Source organism: Bombina bombina, chromosome 4 (genome assembly GCF_027579735.1).
Source record: "Bombina bombina isolate aBomBom1 chromosome 4, aBomBom1.pri, whole genome shotgun sequence".
Taxonomy (NCBI): Eukaryota; Metazoa; Chordata; class Amphibia; order Anura; family Bombinatoridae; genus Bombina; species Bombina bombina.
Window position 1 is genome coordinate 494162462 of NC_069502.1, and position 21423 is coordinate 494183884.

Below are 21423 nucleotides of genomic sequence, written 5' to 3' on the forward strand. Positions count from 1 at the left end.
AAAACTCATTAATATCAAAGCTGAATTGCTTTGGAAGTAGTTTTTAGTTTGTTTTTAGTTATAGCTATTTTAGGGGGATATCTGTGTGTGCAGGTGACTATTACTGTGCATAATTATTAGGCAACTTAACAAAAAACAAATATATACCCATTTCAATTATTTATTTTTACCAGTGAAACCAATATAACATCTCAACATTCACAAATATACATTTCTGACATTCAAAAACAAAACAAAAACAAATCAGTGACCAATATAGCCACCTTTCTTTGCAAGGACACTCAAAAGCCTGCCATCCATGGATTCTGTCAGTGTTTTGATCTGTTCACCATCAACATTGCGTGCAGCAGCAACCACAGCCTCCCAGACACTGTTCAGAGAGGTGTACTGTTTTCCCTCCTTGTAAATCTCACATTTGATGATGGACCACAGGTTCTCAATGGGGTTCAGATCAGGTGAACAAGGAGGCCATGTCATTAGATTTTCTTCTTTTATACCATTTCTTGCCAGCCACGCTGTGGAGTACTTGGACGCGTGTGATGGAGCATTGTCCTGCATGAAAATCATGTTTTTCTTGAAGGATGCAGACTTCTTCCTGTACCACTGCTTGAAGAAGGTGTCTTCCAGAAACTGGCAGTAGGACTGGGAGTTGAGCTTGACTCCATCCTCAACCCGAAAAGGCCCCACAAGCTCATCTTTGATGATACCAGCCCAAACCAGTACTCCACCTCCACCTTGCTGGCGTCTGAGTCGGACTGGAGCTCTCTGCCCTTTACCAATCCAGCCACGGGCCCATCCATCTGGCCCATCAAGACTCACTCTCATTTCATCAGTCCATAAAACCTTAGAAAAATCAGTCTTGAGATATTTCTTGGCCCAGTCTTGACGTTTCAGCTTGTGTGTCTTGTTCAGTGATGGTCGTCTTTCAGCCTTTCTTACCTTGGCCATGTCTCTGAGTATTGCACACCTTGTGCTTTTGGGCACTCCAGTGATGTTGCAGCTCTGAAATATGGCCAAACTGGTGGCAAGTGGCATCTTGGCAGCTGCATGCTTGACTTTTCTCAGTTCATGGGCAGTTATTTTGCACCTTGGTTTTTCCACACGCTTCTTGCGACCCTGTTGACTATTTTGAATGAAACGCTTGATTGTTCGATGATCACGCTTCAGAAGCTTTGCAATTTTAAGAGTGCTGCATCCCTCTGCAAGATATCTCACTATTTTTGACTTTTCTGAGCCTGTCAAGTCCTTCTTTTGACCCATTTTGCCAAAGGAAAGGAAGTTGCCTAATAATTATGCACACCTGATATAGGGTGTTGATGTCATTAGACCACACCCCTTCTCATTACAGAGATGCACATCACCTAATATGCTTAATTGGTAGTAGGCTTTCGAGCCTATACAGCTTGGAGTAATACAACATGCATAAAGAGGATGATGTGGTCAAAATACTCATTTGCCTAATAATTCTGCACTCCCTGTATATCGACAAAACACCCCTAAGATGCCAGAGACTTCTAATGAGGCTACTCAGGTTCAATGTTCAGGCAGTGCATGTGCCGGGCAAACAGCTGGTAGTGGTAGATACACTTTCCAGGCTCTCGCTAGCTGCTGCTAAAGGATCTTTTACTGAATCAGATGTGAAAGTGTACGTGGATTCAGTTCTAGCATCTAAATCCATCTCATCAAGAAAGCTAGAGCAAATAAGAAAGTATACACGTTTGGATACAAATCTTCAAGAATTTATCAAGTATATAAAGCAAGGTTGCCCCGACAGCTGGGCAGCCTAAATGTCTTTGAGCTCTTACCAGTCTGAGAGGTTACAGCTCACGGAGCTGGATGGTTTAGTGCTGTTCCAAGATGCATTATTATTCCTGTTAGCATGCGACAGGTGATGCTAAGCAGGATTCGCGATGGCCACTTGGGCATTACAAAGTGCAGAGAAAGGGCAGCTATGGCAGTATGGTGGCCTGGGATCAGTACTGACATTGCACCCCTGAATGAAACCACCAGCCTGGCCGTCATCACTCGTCTCAAAAGCTTGTATGCCCGGTGGGTCATACCGATGGAGCTAGTGAGTGATAACAGAATGCAGTTTGCTTCCATGGAGTTCAGATCTTTCAGCAGTGAATATGATTTCATCCATTCTACGTCAAGTCCACATTACCCGCAGGCCAATGGAATGGTCGAAAGGGCAGTTCAAACAACCAAGTTAATTTTGAAGCAATCGGAGTCATACCTAGCTCTTTTGTCCTATAGGACGACTCTCATCCAAGCCACAGGTTTTAGCCCAGCACAGTTGATGTTAGGACACCAGATCCACACCACTCTACCCTCTGTGGGTGTCTTCCAGCCGGCCCCATTTGTTCCTCGGGAGGAGGTCCTAAGGAGGAATCAAGAGGCGAAAAGGGGCTACCGATTCTTCTATGACAGAAAACACTCTGTGAGGCCCTTGCATGAGGTGAATTTAGGCCAGAATGTTAGAGTCAAACTGGATGATGAGAAGAAATTGAAGACGCCAGCCACTATAATAGTACGCTCTCCAGAACCAAGGTCTTATGTAGTTCTTACTGAAGGAGGGACAGTCACACATCAAAATAGAAGACATCTTCAGCCAGTACCTGAGAGTTTGTGACTGGATGCTTCAGAGCCACAGCCGGTGGGATCCACTGTTTTAAGAGGGGTAACTTCCCCACAGCAAGACCACAGCCGGGATACTTCTGTGCTTCCAGCAGACTCTCAATCAACTTCTTCTTTATCAGAGGATAGTTCATGTAAAATTACGTCAAATAGAAGAGTGGTGAAACTTCCAGCCCGCTACCGGGATAAGCACTGTAGTTAGAGCAGTGACCAGAAAAATGGGCAGAGTAACCCATGGTCACTGTGGACTAGGGTAGTTTACCCCAATGTCCAAGACAGGATTGTATTTCTTGTTGTTTATATGTAGTCTCTTATACCTTGTTATTTGTTGTACACTAAAAAAAATATTTGTATGCTTCTTGTATACCTTGTTATTTGTTGTACTCTAAAAATAAATGTATGCTTTATTCTTTGAAAAAGGGGAAGATGGGATGGGAGTGAACGTCACTGGATGGTGGCGTGGCCTATAGCCGTTATAGTCTATGTCAGTGATTTGCAACCTTATATTTGCCGTGGCACACTTTTTTACATTAAAAAATCCTGCAGCACACCACCATCCCAAAATTTTACAAAATGACACATTGTAGCCTAATACAGGATATATATATATATATATATATATATATATATATATATATATATATACACATACTGTATATATACACACACACACTGTGCTGTCATGCCATGCCTCCTACAAACTATACATGACATATTGACATTCTTTTACAAACAATCATAATTGTCTGTGAATGAATGTCAATGTCATGGTTGTAAATGATGCCTGATGAGCCTGTCACATACCTCCCAATATTTCAAAATTTGAAAGAGGGACACCCCTGCACTGTTGTCAATCTGCCGCGGCACACCTGAGGATCTCTCACGGCACACTAGTGTGCCACAGCACACTGGTTAAAAAACACTGGTCTATGTCGCAGCTACTAAGTCTGATGTGTTGTGCAGTCTGTAAACTTCTATGCTCTGCAATAAAATAGTGTTGTGCCTTCTATGCTATGTCCTGCATCTCATGACAAAATGTAATGCAATGTGCCAAATGAACATGCTATTTTATAATAAATGTATTTTTATATGTACCACAGTATCATGTATTCTGTAAACACTTTATTGTAAACAAAATCTATTGTACATTACCTTAACACCAAACGTAGTAAAAGTGACAACCTGTGTATCATTTGATTTACTGGTTGTGGTAAACGATAATGTTTTTTCTTCGCCATTTAAAGTAACAGCTGTTTGTATAGAATTATCAAGCGCTAGTATTCTCCATAGATCCCATTTTTTCTTCACCTTAAATCTCTGAGTGGAAACAAACACATAAGAAGGAGGAAGGCCCTCTGGGAATATATTCCTATGAAATAAAAAAAAAATGTTTATGACAGATGTAAATATACAGCTAAATTCATACCAGAGACAGTTTAGTAAATTATTTTATTTTACTATTTTTCTCCATAGACTCCATAGCATTATTATTATTATTGGTTATTTGTAGAGTGCCAACAGATTCCTCAACGCTATAAACATTGGCGGTATACAAGGTAACATATATAAGGATCACATGGGTAGAGGGCCGTGCCAAGAGTTGCAATGTTGTAGTCAGCACTTATGAAGGTGATCTGCAAACATTTGTGCTCTTAGGCTTACATGCTAAGGGGGTTCATGGTGGATAGCAATGGAGGAGATTAACTAGTATTAGGAAAGGTTAGTGTAGGTTGTATGCATCCCTGAACAGTAGAATCTTTAGGGAGCGCTTGAAGCTTTCAAAAATAGGGGAGAGTCTTGTGGAGCGAGGCAGAGAGTTCCACAAGATGGGAGCCAGTCTGGATAAGTCCTGTAAACAGGAATGTGAGGAGGTAACAAGAGAGGAGGAGAGTAGGAGGTTGTGGGCAGAACGAAAGGGGCGGGAGGACAAGGTCTGAGATATAGGGGGGAGCAGTGCAGTTGAGGGCAAAGTCAGAATTTTGTATTTAATCCTGGAGGCAAGAGGAAGCCAGTGAAGGGATTTGCAGAGAGGTACGGCAGATGAAGAGCAACGTGTAAGGAAGATAAGCCTGACAAAGGCATTCATTATTGATTGTAAAGGAGCTAGGCGGCAGCTAGGGAGAGGATAGAGTTGCAGAAGTCGAGGTGGGAAAGGATAAGAGAGTGGATTAAAATAATGTAATGTCTAATTTTAGAGATGTTTTTAAGGTGGAAGCGGCAGGATTTAGCCAAGGACTGAATGTGAGGAGCAAAATAAAGTTCTTGACCCCAAGACATCGGACATGCGGTGTAGGGGTAATGATGGAGTTTTTGACAGTTATAGAGATATGGAGGGTGGAGATTTTAGAATAAGGGGGGAAAATAAGGAGCTCAGTTCAGTGGCATCACTAGGGGGGTGTTTTTTTTTACATTTTATTGAAATTCAAAGAAATACAATGTAGAGCTGCATAGATTTTTTTTTATTAGAGGGGCCAACATTTGTGAACATTAGTGGGACTGGGGAAGTTGAAGACACTTAATATTTTTGCCCTATGAGCCAGCGCTGCAATTTCAAGAAATAGTTTTCCAGGCTGCTTTTGCTTGTTTGTACTTTGCTCCTCCCCTGCCCAATTTCACTATGAATGTTGTGGGCATGCCGTTGGGCTTGCGAAGTTGCGCTGCTACCCGAAACCTGCCTGCCTATCTGTGCTCACTTCTCAGTGACGTGTGGAGCAGTGGAGTCACTCACTGTTGTGCTGTCTCTCTAAACGGGAACTGGGAAATCATTAGGGAATGCCTGGCACCAGACCGCATGACTGTCTGACACTGTCTCTAAAGTGAAGGAGCCACGTATGATGCCCACCAGACCGGTACGGTTACAGTAGTACACTAAGTGCACACTGAAGAGGTAGGAGGGGAGGGCGGGCAGGCGGGGGTCTGGGGGTGGGCAAAGTGCAGAGGTGATTGGCCATAAGAAGCGGTAGGCACGCGGCCCGGGGCTGTGCACTGACAGACTTGGAACAGAGTCATAGAGCAGAATTTTCATAGTTTGCGCGCCTAAACTTTTTCTTCAGTGATTTATTTTAGAGTGCTCTGTTTATCTTTCATTTGATGCTCTGCTGAGCCAGGGAGCAGCTCCAGGCATGAGCTTTATAATTAATGCAGTGCAGTTTACATATTTTGTATGTGTGTGTCTGAGTTTTTGTGTGTGTGTGTCTGAGTGGTTTTGTGTGTGTGTGTCTCAGTGTTTTGGTGTGTGTGTCTAAGTGTTTGTGTGTGTGCCTGAGTGTCAGGGTGTTTTTGTGTGTGTCTGAGTGTTTTTCTGTGTGTGTTTTTGTGTGTGTGTCTGAGTGTGTTTCCGAGTGCTTGTGTGTGCATCTGAGTGTGTTTTTAAGTGTGTCTGAGTGTTTGTATGTGTGTGTGCCTGTGTTTTTGTGTGTGTCTGCTTTCTGGGGGGGGGGGGTGACACCATAACTTACTGCAACGGGTGACATCAACCCTAGTGACGCCACTGGCTCAGTTTTGTAGAGGTAGATTTAGGTGTCGTCAGCATACAAATGATATTGAAACTGTGGGACTTTATTAAGGAACCTAATGACCACATATAGATTGAGAAGAGAAGGGGACCGAGGACAGAGCCTTGCGGTACCCCAACAGAAAGTGGTAACCGGGCAGAGGAAGCCCCAGAGAAGGCTTCACTAAAGGTATGGTTAATCAGGTAGGAAGAGAACCACAAGAGGGATGTGTCACAAATGCCGATGGATTGGAGGTTTATGAGTAAAAGAGGGTAGTCAACAGTATCAAAGGGTAGAAGAGAGGGAGGGGAGTAGCTGTGAGGGGATGGGGTCGAGGGGACAGGTAGTGTGGTGAGAGCACAGTATAAGTGCAGATACTTCTTCCTCAGTAACAGGGGCGAAAGAGCTAAATTTATTTATTTATGTTCGGTTTTCGTTTATTGCAGGCTTTTGAGGGGGTGAGAGACTGGAAGTATGTTGAGAGCTGATTTCATTGGTATTGAAGTGGCTGGCAAAATCTTGAGCTGACAGAGAAGTTGTATTAGGAGGTGGGGTGGGCGGAGAAGATTATTGAAAGTGGAGAATAGATGTTGTGCAAATAACCAACTAACACATACACTTTTAGCACTCATTTGCCAAAGTAAGCATACTAATTATTTAAACAATATTGGTAGTCCCCATAAGATTTGATAATGTACTGTACACTGGGACACAGGAGAGTATGAGGGGATCCCTGGGAAAACAATAGAATAAGTGGCATTTGCTAACTAAAAAACAGCAGCAAAGCAATTGGACAGAAATTATTTTTTGCACACACACATTGCTACAAAAAAAATAAAGGGAACATTGCATACAGAGTACACACAGTGCGCAGGATAGATTTGCCACCTGTCCGGGAATGACCCAGACAGTCCAGGTTTCCGTTTGTGTGTCCAGGTTTGAAGTTGAGTCAGTGCAAATATGCACTGCCTAGTAGTACTGTACTAGAATTGTTCTTCTTACTGAGTTATGGCTCCTACATGATGTTTAGCTGCAGAGTGCGCCTCTAGCCACCAGCACAGCGGGTGACACCACCTGTGATTCAACTTAGAACAGTCTCCGCACTACTGTGGTCAGGAAAGAGAAGCAACTGGAAATTAAAATCACCACCAGACAGACCTGGAAACTCAAAGGATTCTGAAGCTTGGAGAGGAATTCACAGAGGCTGATCTCACTGAATGCTCAAAAGAAAAAGAGCAGAACTCTCCAGCACTGCAAGATTACTTTCATTTCTTTATGAAAGACAAGGCTAAGGTAATATAGCGCTGTATGATATGAAAGTTTTGTTACACTTAAACTTTGTGCATTGTATTTTATATAACTTTACTATTTAAAATTTGGTCCTTTCAGTATTACTGCATTTAAGTTTTGCAATTTCTCTTTTATATTTTAAAACATTTATATTTATATTTAGCAGTGGTTTTACAGGTTTTGATTATGTTTCGAAAGTTTATTTGTTACTTTAACAAATTAGGATCATACTTTGTATATGTATGTGTATCTTTTGTTAATTACATTGTGCTTTGTATATGCGCCATTGTAAACTGAAAATGATAATTTCAGAAAATGGGAGGAAAAGGGCACTTTCTTAGCCTGAGCAGGGGCATTCAAAGGATATAAGCAAAGCTCTCTCAAAAGTCTTGTGACATTTTGTAAGCATTTTAACCAAGCTGTTTCCCTGATTCACTGATCAGCTGTATGAAGGTGAGGTTTGCTTAAAATTCACAAAACACTTTAACTAACAAAAAAGTAATATAGTCAAATCAGGTTAAATTGAAGTGAAAACATTTCAATTTCATTTTGTAATTGATGCAAACTGAGCCTTTATATCAGCCCCACAGGTTCTCTAGTTACCTTCTCTCTCCCATGTGAAATTGTGTATCCCAGAGAGCTTCTTCATTACTTTCTATGGAAGTCATCTCTAATACCTCTGGGACTTCCAGGTTCCTACCTTTTTCTTAGAAAATTCGAGTTCTGCCACTGTAAAGTTTGCACTTTAATTTCTATCCAAGCTAGAGAATGTTTGATTATCTGGCTCACAGAAAGTATTGAAGCTCTCTGTGAAGGCATAATTAGAATTTGTAAAATAACAATCCTAAATACACTACTGTATACAAAATACAATACAATATAGAAACTGCAAATATTCAATTTAATAAAAGTTAATCTGAAGTGTAAAGTGATATAAAATAAAAATCACAGAACTCTGATCTCGCAGTTCTGGGGGAATATTTTATATTATCTCAACTGAGCAGAGAGGATTTGAACATCAGGCCCTCTGGCCCAGATGATAGAAAGTGCTACAAGGTGGCAAATATTCTAAAGGATCTACCGCTATGTCAAGTGAGCCTGTCAAAATATTTCAAGCTTATTTATTCTGAGAGGCATTTACTATACATGCCATTGGTCAGCGATGCTGGCTATAGATAACACCCAGCATCGCCGCCCATATTGGAAATGTATAGTAAAAGGATACTTTAAAATATAACTACAGTGCCTTACCACTAATCCTAATACCCCTAAACTGAAATACCCATGCAATCTCAAACTAACACCACACTAGTAAAGATCTAAGCCACCACATACCCACCACAAGAACTATCCTATTAACTTCTATACTGCCACATACCCACCGCAAGTATCTAAACTATTAACTCCTATAATGCCACCTACCAACCACAAGTACAATCCTATTAACCCCTATACTGCCACATATCCACTGCAAGTATCTAAACTATTAACTGGGACATAGAGGGCCCTGACATGGATGAATATTGTGGAGCAGAGGCAGCGGAAGAGGTCACCGAAGTTTGCCTATGCAAAGATAGGCCCCCAGCGCCAGGACAAAGAGGGCCCAGACGTGGATGAAGATTTCGGAGCAGAGGCAAAGAAAGACGACACCAAAGTCCGCCTCTGCGAAGATGGGTCCCAGCACCTTTAACCCGGGATGAAGAGGGCCTGATATCGGATCAAGAGGAGCCGGATTTCACAATGATGAGTACAAGGTTTAGGGTTAATAAGGGTTTTTTGGAGTGTGCTTTTTTTATTTTTAAGAATAGGCTTTTTTATTTTTACTTTTATTTTCTAGGATAGGTTTTTTAGGTAGATTTTGTTATTTTGGGGTTTTACTTGTATTGTAAAAAAAATGTATTATTGTTTTTTATTGTAAAAGAGCTAAAATCCCTTTTAAGGGCTATTGTAATTTATTTTAGTGTTAGGGGTTAATATTTAGTATTTAGTAGGCCTTCATCTCCTAACCACCCCCATACCTGTATGGGGTTTGATTAGGTGATTATGTTTGGGCAGTTTAGGGGTTAATAGTGAATTTATAAAAAAAAATTAAATATTATGCATTCTTATGTATGATGCTTATTATTTTAACTATTGTATATAAATAAATATTTATTTTTCTTTTGTTTTTATTGTAAACATAAATATATATTTTAAAAATGAACGGCTAGATTACGAGTTTTTGTCGGTAAGGCTTGCGGAGCTAACGCTCCCTTAAGCCAACGCTGGTATTACGAGTTTTCTTTAAGCCGGCGTTAGCCTCAAAAAAGTGAGCGTTGAGCAAAATTTAGCTCCACATCTCACCTCGATACCAGCGTTGCTTACGGTAGGGGTAAGCTGGCAAAACGTGCTCGTGCACGCTTTCCCCATAGGAAACAATGGGGCTGAGCTGGGTGGAAAAAAAACTAACACCTGCAAAAAAGCAGCGTTCAGCTCCTAACGCAGCCCCATTGTTTCCTATGGGAAAATTAAATTTATGTCTGCACCTAACACCCTAACATGAACCCCGAGTCTAAACACCCCTAATCTTACACTTATTAACCCCTAATCTGCCGCCGCCGCTATCGCTGACATCTGCATTATATTATTAACCCCTAATCTGCCGCTCCGGACACCGCCACCACCTACATTATACTTATAAACCCTTAATCTGCTGCCCCCCACATCGCCGACACCTACATTATCGTTATTAACCCCTAATCTGCCGCCGCCGCCAACGTCGCCGCCACTATAATAAAGTTATTAACCCCTAAACCTAAGTCTAACCCTAACCCTAACCCCCCTAACTTAAATATAATTTAAATTAAACTAAATTAATTTAACATAATTAAATAAATGAATCCTATTTAAAACAAAATACTTACCGATAAAATAAACCCTAAGCTAGCTACAATATAACTTATAGTTACATTGTAGCTAGTTTAGGATTTATGTTTATTTTACAGGCAAGTTTGTATTTATTTTAACTAGGTAAAATAGTTATTAAATAGTTATTAACTATTTAATAACTACCTAGCTAAAATAAGTACAAAATTACCTGTAAAATAAATCCTAACCTAAGTTACAATTACACCTAACACTACACTATCATTAAACTAATTACCTAAACTACCTACAATTAATTACAATTAAATTAAATAAACTAAATTACGAGAGAAAAAAAAACTAAATTACAGAAAATAAAAAAAGAATTACAAGAATTTTATACTAATTACACCTAATCTAATCCTCCTAATAAAATAAAAAAAAACCCAAAATAATACAATTTCCCTACCCTATACTAAATTACAAATAGCCCTTAAAAGGGCCTTTTGCGGGGTATTGCCCCAAAGTAATCAGCTCTTTTACCTGTAAAAAAAGAATACAATACCCACCCCCCAACATTACAACCCACCACCCACCACCCACACACCCCTACTCTAAAATCCACCCAATCCACCCTTAAAAAAAACCTAACACTAACCCCCTGAAGATCACCCTACCTTGAGCCGTCTTCACACAGCCGGGCACAAGTGGTCCTCCAGAGGGTCCGAAGTCTTCATCCGATCGGGGCAGAAGAGGTCCTCCAGACGGCAGAAGGCTTCATCCAGGCGGCATATTCTATCTTCATCCTTCCGGAGCGGGTCCATCTTCAATCCAGCCAACGCGGAGCATCCTCTTCAAACGAAGTCCTAACGAAGAATGAAGGTTCCTTTAAATGATGTCATCCAATATGGCGTCCCTTGAATTCCGATTGGGTGATAGAATCAGTCAATCGGAATTAAGGTAGGAAAAATCCTATTGGCTGATGCTATCAGCTAATAGCTTTGACCTCACATTCTATTGGCTGATTGGAACAGCCAATAGAATGCGAGGTCAATCCAATTGGCTGATTACATCAGCCAATAGGATTTTTCCTACCTTAATTCCGATTGGCTGATAGGATTCTATCAGTCAATCGGAATTCAAGGGACGCCATCTTGGATGACGTCATTTAAAGGAACCTTCATTCTTCGTTAGGACTTCGTTTGAAGAGGATGCTCCGCGTCGGCTGGATTGAAGATGGACCCGCTCCACTCTGGAAGGATGAAGATAGAAGATGCCGCCTGGATGAAGCCTTCTGCCGTCTGGAGGACGTCTTCTGCCCCGATCGGATGAAGACTTCAGACCCTCTGGAGGACCACTTGTGCCCGGCTGGGTGAAGACGGCTCAAGGTAGGGTGATCTTCAAGGGGTTAGTGTTAGGTTTTTTTAAGGGGGGATTGGGTAGGTTTTAGAGTAGTGGTGTTTGGGTGGTGGGTTGTAATGTTGGGGGGGTATTGTATTCTTTTTTTTACAGGTAAAAGAGCTGATTACTTTGGGGCAATGCCCCGCAAAAGGCCCTTTTAAGGGCTATTTGTAATTTAGTATAGGGTAGGGAAATTTTATTATTTTGGGGGGCTTTTTTATTTTATTAGGGGGTTTAGATTAAGTGTAATTAGTTTCAAATTCTTATAATTCTTTTGTTATTTTCTGTAATTTATTGGGGTTTTTTGTAATTTAGTTTATTTAATTTAATTGTAATTAATTGTAGGTAGTTTAGGTAATTAGTTTAATGATAGTGTAGTGTTAGGTGTAATTGTAACTTAGGTTAGGATTTATTTTACAGGTAATTTTGTACTTATTTTAGCTAGATAGTTATTAAATAGTTAATAACTATTTAATAACTAGTCTACATAGTTAAAATAAATACAAACTTGCCTGTAAAATAAATATAAATCCTAAGCTAGCTACAATGTAACTATTAGTTATATTGTAGCTAGCTTAGGGTTTATTTTATTGGTAAGTATTTCATTTTAAATAGGATTAATTTATTTAATTATGTTAAATTAATTTTGTTTAATTTAAATTATATTTAAATTAGGGGGGTTAGGGTTAGACTTAGATTTAGGGGTTAATAAATTTATTATAGTAGCGGCGAGGCAATTGACGTAAGGGGATTTGCGGTAGCCTCGAGTCGCGGAAGAAAAGTGAGCGGTACACTTGTACCTGCCAGATTCGTAATACCAGCGGGTGTTAAAAAGCAGCGTTGGGACCTCTCAACGCTGCTTTTTTAAGGCTAACGCCAAACTCATAATCTAGGCGATATATTTTTGTTACAAAAGGCATTAGTATTACAATTCTATTATTACATAACAGGCATGCAGTTATACAATAGTATAATTATAATGCAACTGTCTTTTATAACATAAATATATTTATGTTTAAAATAATAATGCAAGACTATCTACATTTTAATTTATATATCCAATACTATCATTTTAATTATACTATCTTTAATTACAAATAATAAATCCAACAAGAAACATTAATAACATGTAAATTTATATGCAAATATTTAAACACTATACATTCTACATTACAATGCATCATTTTAAATATTGAATATTTATGTGTAGGGGCTTAGCTTCTACAGTTAGTTTTAGGTTATGACAGTCTTGGGGTCAATGTTTATATTATATGCATAGTCATGTGCAATGCATATTGTTTAAAGCATTGTATATATCTATAGACTAAAAGGTATTTAATGACGTTTTATATTATTTTATACATAAACATTTATTTTAAAATATATATATTTATGTTTGAAATAATAGCAAGCAACCATTACTATAGCTACAATACTTTAAATAATCTACATTGTACATGGCAATGCATATTTTGTTAAGGAGATGTGGTAAACTCTGGAGGGCTAGAAAAACCATGCCCAGCCTATCCGGGCTCCTGGAACTCAGCCTTGAACTGGAATTGAACCCCAGTCCACCGCTTCTTAAAAGGGATGCAGATAGAGTAGGGTGCAGGGGGTCAAGTCACCCTTTTAGTATGTTGTCAATAATTTGATGAGGCACCTAGGGATACCACTTGTTTGGGGGAACTGCCTTCTGGGAGGAGTGAGGCACTGGAATTGAAGGGTCCCACATTCCTTCCAGAAGGTAGCACCCCCAACCAAGTGGTATACCTAGGTGAGAAACTAATATTTTCCCTAAAGATTGTTAAGTAGAGGTTGTTTACATTTGAATACAAACCAATTCAAATATATCATTGTGTACCTCCTACTAATAATGCTCACTGATTGATAATGACAGCTACCACAGCTGTAATGCCAGAGAGGAACAGGCATATGCAACATGATATATAATAATAGCTGTACAGCACCCCCTAGAACTCCCAGTGCTTGTTGCTGGACCATTTATTGTCTTTATTTACTTTTTTCAATAAGCTTTCTGTCTATAGATTTAAACTTGATATAGTTGCTTTTTCTTAACCTTCTAACAGTGTCTCCTGAAGTATATTGGGCTTAAAGGGGCATGAAACCAAAAATTTTCATTTCATAATTCAGATAGAGCTTATAATTTTAAACAACTTACTAGTTTATTTATATTGCCAGTTTTACATTATTCTCTCAATATTGTTTATTGAAGGAACAGCAATGCACTACTGGGAGCTAGCTGAACACAATGGTAAGCCAATGATAAGATATATATATATATATATATATATATATATATATATATATATATATATATATATATGCAACCACCATTCAACAGCTAGATCCAAGCTATTGAGCCTACCTAGGTATGCTTTGCAACAAAGGATAGCAAAAAACAAAGACAATTAAATAATAGAAGTAAATTTAAAAGTTGTTTAAAATTGTATGCACTATATGAATCATGAAATATTTTTTTTAGGTTCATGTTCCTTTAATAATCAGTTTACTTTTTCTAATGTAACGTTACATGTGAATATTCAACCATTCTGTGCATATGCTTTAAATTTGAACTGCTGACTGGAGGTAATGCTCACATACATGTCTATAAGTGTTGTGCCTGGCTAGGGGGCCTAAGCTCACTAATACTATTGAATCTGAAAAAAGGTTTAAGGGTTTTTTTTTCATACATTGCTTAAAAAATAGTTTACCTTGTAAATTCAGTAAGATCAATCTTTGAAGTTACTTCATAAGCTTTGCTGTAAGGGGAGGAGCCTTCCACTCGCTTGGCTTTTTTCTTGTTGATGCCTAACCCTAAAAGTATGTCAAAGCCCTTTTCATCTCGAGCAGCAATTGGAATTCTTGTTGGACAAACAGATTCTGGAATAAAAATAAATATTTTTATTGGTTGAGTGACCTGTAAATGATCTGAAATTCTATGCCCTATAAAATCCATTAAATGGAATAGAAAAAATTAAAGGGGCATTAAACTGCTGGACACAGCTACAATAACATGGTTACTACTCCCTATTCTATGTTCCTCCTGTCTGAAGCTTTCTTGGGGGCTGTTCTCTTATTTTAACCTCTTAATGATGGTAGATGGTCAAGTAGGCTCAGGGGAAAAAAAGAATAACTTGTTGAGTAGTATCCATTCTGTTGAGGTTGTTTACAGGCGTTTAATGTCCCTTTCACAATTAAATGGAAATTCATTGTTACTCAGGAAAAACCGAGTAATATGTTATTACAGAGCCCAACTGCATACTTACCCAAGTAATTGCATATTGTTTGGTCCTGTGCATGTGCATAACCTACCCCCTACTAGGGCAAGATAAAGAGTGGAGCGCAAACCCGATCCTGAAAACACAATTTACGCTAGCACAGAAGCGCAAACTACCTCTCCATTTGTAATTTGGCCCTAAATTGGTAAATTGAAGTGAAAATGTATTTAATAAAGTATTAAAGGGACCCTCAAGTCAAACTTAAACGTTCATGATTCAGATAGAGCATGACATTTTAAGTAACTTTCTAATTTATTCCTAATATCTATTTTTCTTCGTTCTCTTGCTATCTTTATTTTAAAAGCAGGAATGTAAATCTTAGCAGCCAGCCCATTTTAGTTTCAGCACCATGGATAGCGCTTGCTTATTGGAGGCTTACATCTATCCACCAATAAGCAAGCATAACCTAGGTTCTCAACCAAAAATGGGCCGGCTCCTATGCATTACATTCCTGCTTTTTAAATAAAGATAGCAAGAGAACAAAGAAAAATTGATAATGGGAGTAAATTAGAAAGTTGCTTAAATGTTATGCTCTATCAGAATCATGAAAGAAAAAAATTGGGTTTAGTGTCCCTTTAAGTAACCTGAAATTTCTGCCATTTGATCCTAACAAATTTCTAACAAGATCTCTAAGGGAGTATGCCTATGGAACAGGACACAAATCAGATCTATCTCTGAATAGCCTTGGGAATAAAATCCTTTAAATATACAACTATTTAGGTGTCGGCAACTATTTTGTTTTGATTGTGTGATAAAAAAGAAGAAAAGAAAAAGTAACAAATTTACCCATTAAGAGGCAAAAACACAATTCAGTTCTCCCTTTTTTACAAAAAAATAACTGAAATATTGTCGATTATAGTGTTTGACAATATCTACTGAAATACATTTTGTAATAACAAGTTTTAGTATTACTACATTTTCCTTTTCCTGAAGGAAAAAACTTAAACCATAAGATTAGCAATACTTAAATAGATTACAAAAGAATCCCATGAATGCAAGTGCTCTGAATTCTCTTTAGTGAATCAGGATAGTTGTAAAAAGGGACAGTGTACTGTAAAATGGTTCACCATTAATGTGTTTTGGATTATTTTTGTATATGAAATGGCTGTTTCTGCTAATTGAAACCACAACTCAATAAAATGGTTTCAGCTTGTAGGGAAAACAGACTCCCATATTTTCTGTCTAATTATTTATAAAAAGTCTTCCTTATCGTATGTATCACTGTTTACTGAAAAGGCCAATACTGAGAAAGAGCAATTGAAAATTAAACATTTTAGTATCTGTCACAGCCCACATTGGGAGAATTATTTCAGCTATCTCAAATAAGAAAATAAAGGTAAAAGAGGTATTTGTAAATAATTTAATACACTGTAGTAGGTTAAAGGGATCATTAGGAACACATTAAAGGGGATAAATATTTGAGTACACCGTCCCATTACAACAGGGATGGAGAACCTTGGCATGCCTGATGTTTCAGAACTACATTACCCATGATGCTTTGGCACTCTGAAGTCTAGTTGAGCATCATGGGAAATGTAGTTCTGAAACATATGTAGGGCCAGGGTTCCTCATCCCTGCTTTAAGCATTTGGAATGCAGTCAGCCTGGGCTGCATTTATATTATCGGACCTTTTACCTGCTGTAACTGCTCCTTCCCCTCCCTCCAGACCACAACCCAACCAACTAACCCACCCAAAAACAGCCGCAATTACGTAAACTGCATCCTCCTCAACACCCGCTCCATCCACAAGCACGCCCTCGAAATCTGGAACCTGCTAGACTCCACCTCCCCAGACGTCACCGAGAAGTGCAAAAATAATCACACCTTTATTAATAGCAAAAAATAATAAAAAGTCCACAAGTCAAATAACAAACCAGGAGTCAAAACCAGAGCTGGTAGTCAGACAAGCCAAGTCAGGAGCCAAAGGGAATAGTCAGACGAGCTGGAATCAGCAACAAGGAAAACAGCAGAGTCAGGAACAAGCCAGGGATCAGGAACCAGGAAGGATGTCAGGCAGCCAGGTAATACACAGGAACTCTCACAAACAGGTCTGAGACAACGCAAAGGCAAAGCATACTGAACAGAGGCCCTTTAAATAATAATAAGTAATGACATCACAATTCTGAGACTGCATCCTGTCTCACATGGATGATGCACACCAGTCTGGCCATAAAAGGAAGTGCAGGAAATGAGCAGCATCCCCCACAATGCACCATAGTCAGGAAGAGAGGTGAATAAAATGGCTGCCAGCAGAACATGGCAAACAAAACAGGGAAAAAACCCTGACACCTGGCTAAACCCCACATCAGCACCGGACATCGCCACTGCAATACCCCGAAGGCTATAAGATCTGCCACAAAGACCGCAGCAACCGACCTGGAGGAGGCATCACCATCATCCACAAACATACCATCCAAGTCGCAACCAGCTCCGACGACCACTCACCAGGCCTAGAACACCTACACTTCAAGATCCAGGTCAACCCCAACACCACCCTTCGCGGCACCCTCATCTACAGACTTTCCGGGCATCGTCCCACCTTCTGCGACTCCATGACCAACCATGTAACACCCCATGCCCTCACCGCCTCAACAGACTACATCCTCCTCAGTGACCTCAACTTCCATCTTGATAACCCCAACGATCATAACACCTCCAACCTCCTGGAAAACCTTGAACCATCGGACTGAAGCAAATATAAAATTTCCCAACCCACGCAGCCGGCCACACCCTCGACCCGATCTTCTCCTCAGGCAACCACATCTCAGTCAATAACATCACCAAACTCCACTGGACTGACCACCACTGCATACACTTCTCCTTCAACAAACCCACCACCCACCCCGCAGAAACTGGAACAACATCACCCAAAACCAACTACACCGCACCCTATACAAATCCTCCCCACCTACTTCCACAGATGCCAACTCCTCCACCCGCAACCTCCACCTCTGGATTACAGACTGCTCCAACATCCTTGCCCCCCTCAAAAAACCATCCAGCCGCCAAACCACCAACAAGGCCAGTTGGTTCACCCCGGCCCTTCAGGACTTCAAATGCTACTGCAAACGATTGGAAAGAGCCTGGAGATCCAGCAAGACCCCTCTGGAAAAAGCTGCCTTTAAGGAAGCAATTTCCACCCACTACCACCTCATAAAAACCGCCAAAAAACAGCCATCCAAGACAAAATCAACTCTAACACACACAACAGCAAGGAGTTGTTCTCAATCATCAAGGAATTCTCTAAACCCAACAGCAACACCACCAACATCCCACCCTCCCAGGACCTCTGCAATACCCTCGCTGCCCACTTCCACCGCAAGATCCTCAACATCTACCTCCCAGGACCTCTGCAATACCCTCGCTGCCCACTTCCACCGCAAGATCCTCAACATCTATGAAAGTTTCACACCTCATAACTCAACCTCCACCACCCACTCCCCTACACCCCTCCCAAATTTGCCCCCCCCCACACCACACACAGACTATCTGGAGCCCCCTCACCACAGAGGACACCCTCAGAATCATGAAATCCATCCACTCCGGTGCACCCTCGGACCAATGCCCTCATCACATATTTAACAAAGCAAGCAACACCATCGCCCCTGAACTCTGTCACACCATCAACTGCTCCATCAAAACCGGCACCTTACTGGATGTCTGGAAGCATGCAGAACTGAAACCCCTGCTGAAGAAACCCTCGGCAGACCCCACAGACCCGAATAACTACCGCCCCATCTCGCTACTCCCCTTCCCTGCCAAAGTCATAGAGAAGTCCAGCAACTCACAACTTATTGACCACATTAAGGCCAACTACACCCTGGACCAACCCCAATCTGGCTTCAGAAGCAACCACAGCACCGAGACCGCCCTCCTTGCCGCCACAGATGACATCCGTGCCATGCTCAACCGAGAAGAAACTGCCACCCTCATCCTCCTAGACCTCTCAGCAGCCTTTGACACTGTCGACCATAGCACCCTCTGCACCCGCCTACATGATGCGGGCATAAGCAGCAAAGCCCTGGAATGGATTACCTCCTTCCTCATGGGCAGGACCCAGAAAGTCAGACTCCCTCCCTTCTCCTCCAAACCCAAACCAGTCAACTGTGGTGTACCCCAAGGCTCTTCGCTGAGCCCAACCCTCTTCAACATCTACATGGACCCTCTCGCAGCCATCGTCCGACGCCATGACCTCAACATCGTCTCCTATGCCGACGACACCCAGTTAATCATCTCACTCACCTGAGATCCCACCACCACCAAAAAGAACGTCCACAAAGGCCTGACAGCAGTCGCCACCTGGATGAATGACAACCGGCTCAAACTGAACACAGACAAAACCGAAGTCCTCCTCCTCGGACCCAATAAATCCACATGGGATGACTCCTGGTGGCCCACAGCCCTCAGTCACCCTCCAACCCCAACCGACCACGCACGAAATCTAGGCTTCATCCTGGACTCATAGCTCTCCATGAACCAACAAATCAATGCTATCACCTCAACATGCTTCCACCTCCTCCACCTGCTATGAAAAATCTTAAAGTGGATCCCTACTAAAACCAGGAAAACAGTCACCCACAATCTTGTCAGCAGGCAATCTTGTCAGTTGGACTACGGCAACGCACTCTATGCTGGCTCCACCATCAAACTCCAAAAGAGACTCCAACGTATCCAGAACGCCTCAGCCAGACTAATCCTCAACATCCTTCTCCAATGCCACATCACCGAACACCTAAGGAACCTTCACTGGCTCCCCATCAACAAGAGAATCACCTTCAAGCTCCTTACCCATGCGTTCAAGGCCCTACACAACATCGGACCCGAATACATAAACCACGTCGTAAATTTCTACACCCCCGCCAGACAACTACGATCGGCCGACCAAGCACTCGCAGTCATCCCCTGCATCAGCAAGTCCACAGTGGGCAGAAGATCCTTCTCCCACATAGCAGCAAAGACATGGAACACCCTCCTGCTGCACCTCAGACAATCCACCTCCCTTACAAAGTTCAGAAAGGACCTCAAAACCTGGATCTTCGACTGAACGCCCATCCCCTCCCGCTCCTCCTATCTGCTTTCCCTTAGCGCCTTGAGACCCTCACGGGTGATTAGTTTGCGCTCTATAAGTACCCAATAGATAGATAGATATTTATATTAACAACTAAACATTCTACATATAACACACTTGTTGCTTGCCTTTTTAACTTTTACTTTAGAGAGACCTTCTATCTTTTTTTCACATAACTTAGCCAAAGTAAACTTAATAAGGCAATTCCATCTTACATAGTAGATTAGGTTGAAAGAAGACAGAAGTTCATTGAGTTTAACCTATACAGATCCTACTTTATTTACAATACAAAAGCTACAACTGAGCTTAACTTAAAAATCTTGCACATTTAAAACAAGCAATCATATCCCTGAACTCTATAGCTTGCCAGAAATGTATCTCATCCATTTTTAAATGTATCTTAGGTATTGGCAGTCACTACCTCCTTAGGCAATGAGTTCCACAGTGAAAAAAAACGCTTACGTTGCTGGAGATTAAATTTCCTTTTCTCCAGTGACCTTTTGTCACAAACAATTGACTTGAAATAAACAGAACTTTCATTTAAACATCTGTGCTTTTGTGTAATAATTGTGCTTGACCTACACTCCCTAGAGGAGCTACAAATAAATGTCGCTAAAGTAGATTGCTGGTTTAGGTAATTTGCAGCATTTTTTTTTTTTTAAATCCCAGATTACAGATTTTGCTTTTTGGCTTCTCTTGGGATCAAGAGCAAGCATACATTTTCACACAAAAACAAAAGACGTTTCATGTCCTTTTCATTTTATTCCAGCAGCTTAATTATTTTTCATCAACATATAACTCAATTCACATTCACTGTTCTTCATTAATATACACCTCTTCTGTTCTATTTATTTGATCTCTGATTTTCCATGGCACAGTTGCCCCATCACAGCTATTCACAATGTACAACATTTATGTTGTTGAGATTACACAACAACAAAAAGTTGTAGATGATTAATGGTCCTTCAAGCTTTTATTCCAACACATGGTCAAGGATTTTCTATACATAAGTAAAACATGCTGGGTAGATAAAATGTTCTAAGTAAACATTCAGTATTGGTCCTGAGCTGAAGATGACTGCTGAGCCAATGGGTAAGTCATATGCATGTAGCTACCAATCACCAAGCAGATTCAGCTAAAGATTAGCAGCACATGGCCATTTTGAATACAGAAGATAATTTGGTACACAGTTCCTAATAGAGATGTGCATTCAGATCCTTTGTGAGGATCCAAATGAGGAAGTAGGCGGTCGCATGTGCCGTTTAAAGTTTTTTGCAGCCAAAATTGATTCTAGTGAAAGATCCCCACAATAAGTTATTTGCAAATACATATATTAGTGTGAGGATCTTTCACTAGGATTAATAAGGCTATGAAAAGATCTGAACGGCAC

The 21423-nt window shown here is 40.6% G+C and overlaps 1 protein-coding gene across 1 annotated transcript in view; it reads right to left on the minus strand.

The window, feature by feature from the left end:
• The window catches only part of LOC128656477 (collagen alpha-1(XXI) chain-like), a 788552-nt gene that overhangs the window by 547242 nt on the left and 219887 nt on the right, over window positions 1-21423 (minus strand). The window contains exons 4-5 of the mRNA XM_053710398.1: window positions 14399-14567; window positions 3790-4006 (exon numbers count right to left, since the gene is read on the minus strand). Of these exons, the coding sequence (XP_053566373.1) occupies window positions 3790-4006; window positions 14399-14567 (386 nt within the window). The remainder of the gene's footprint in view (window positions 1-3789; window positions 4007-14398; window positions 14568-21423) is intronic.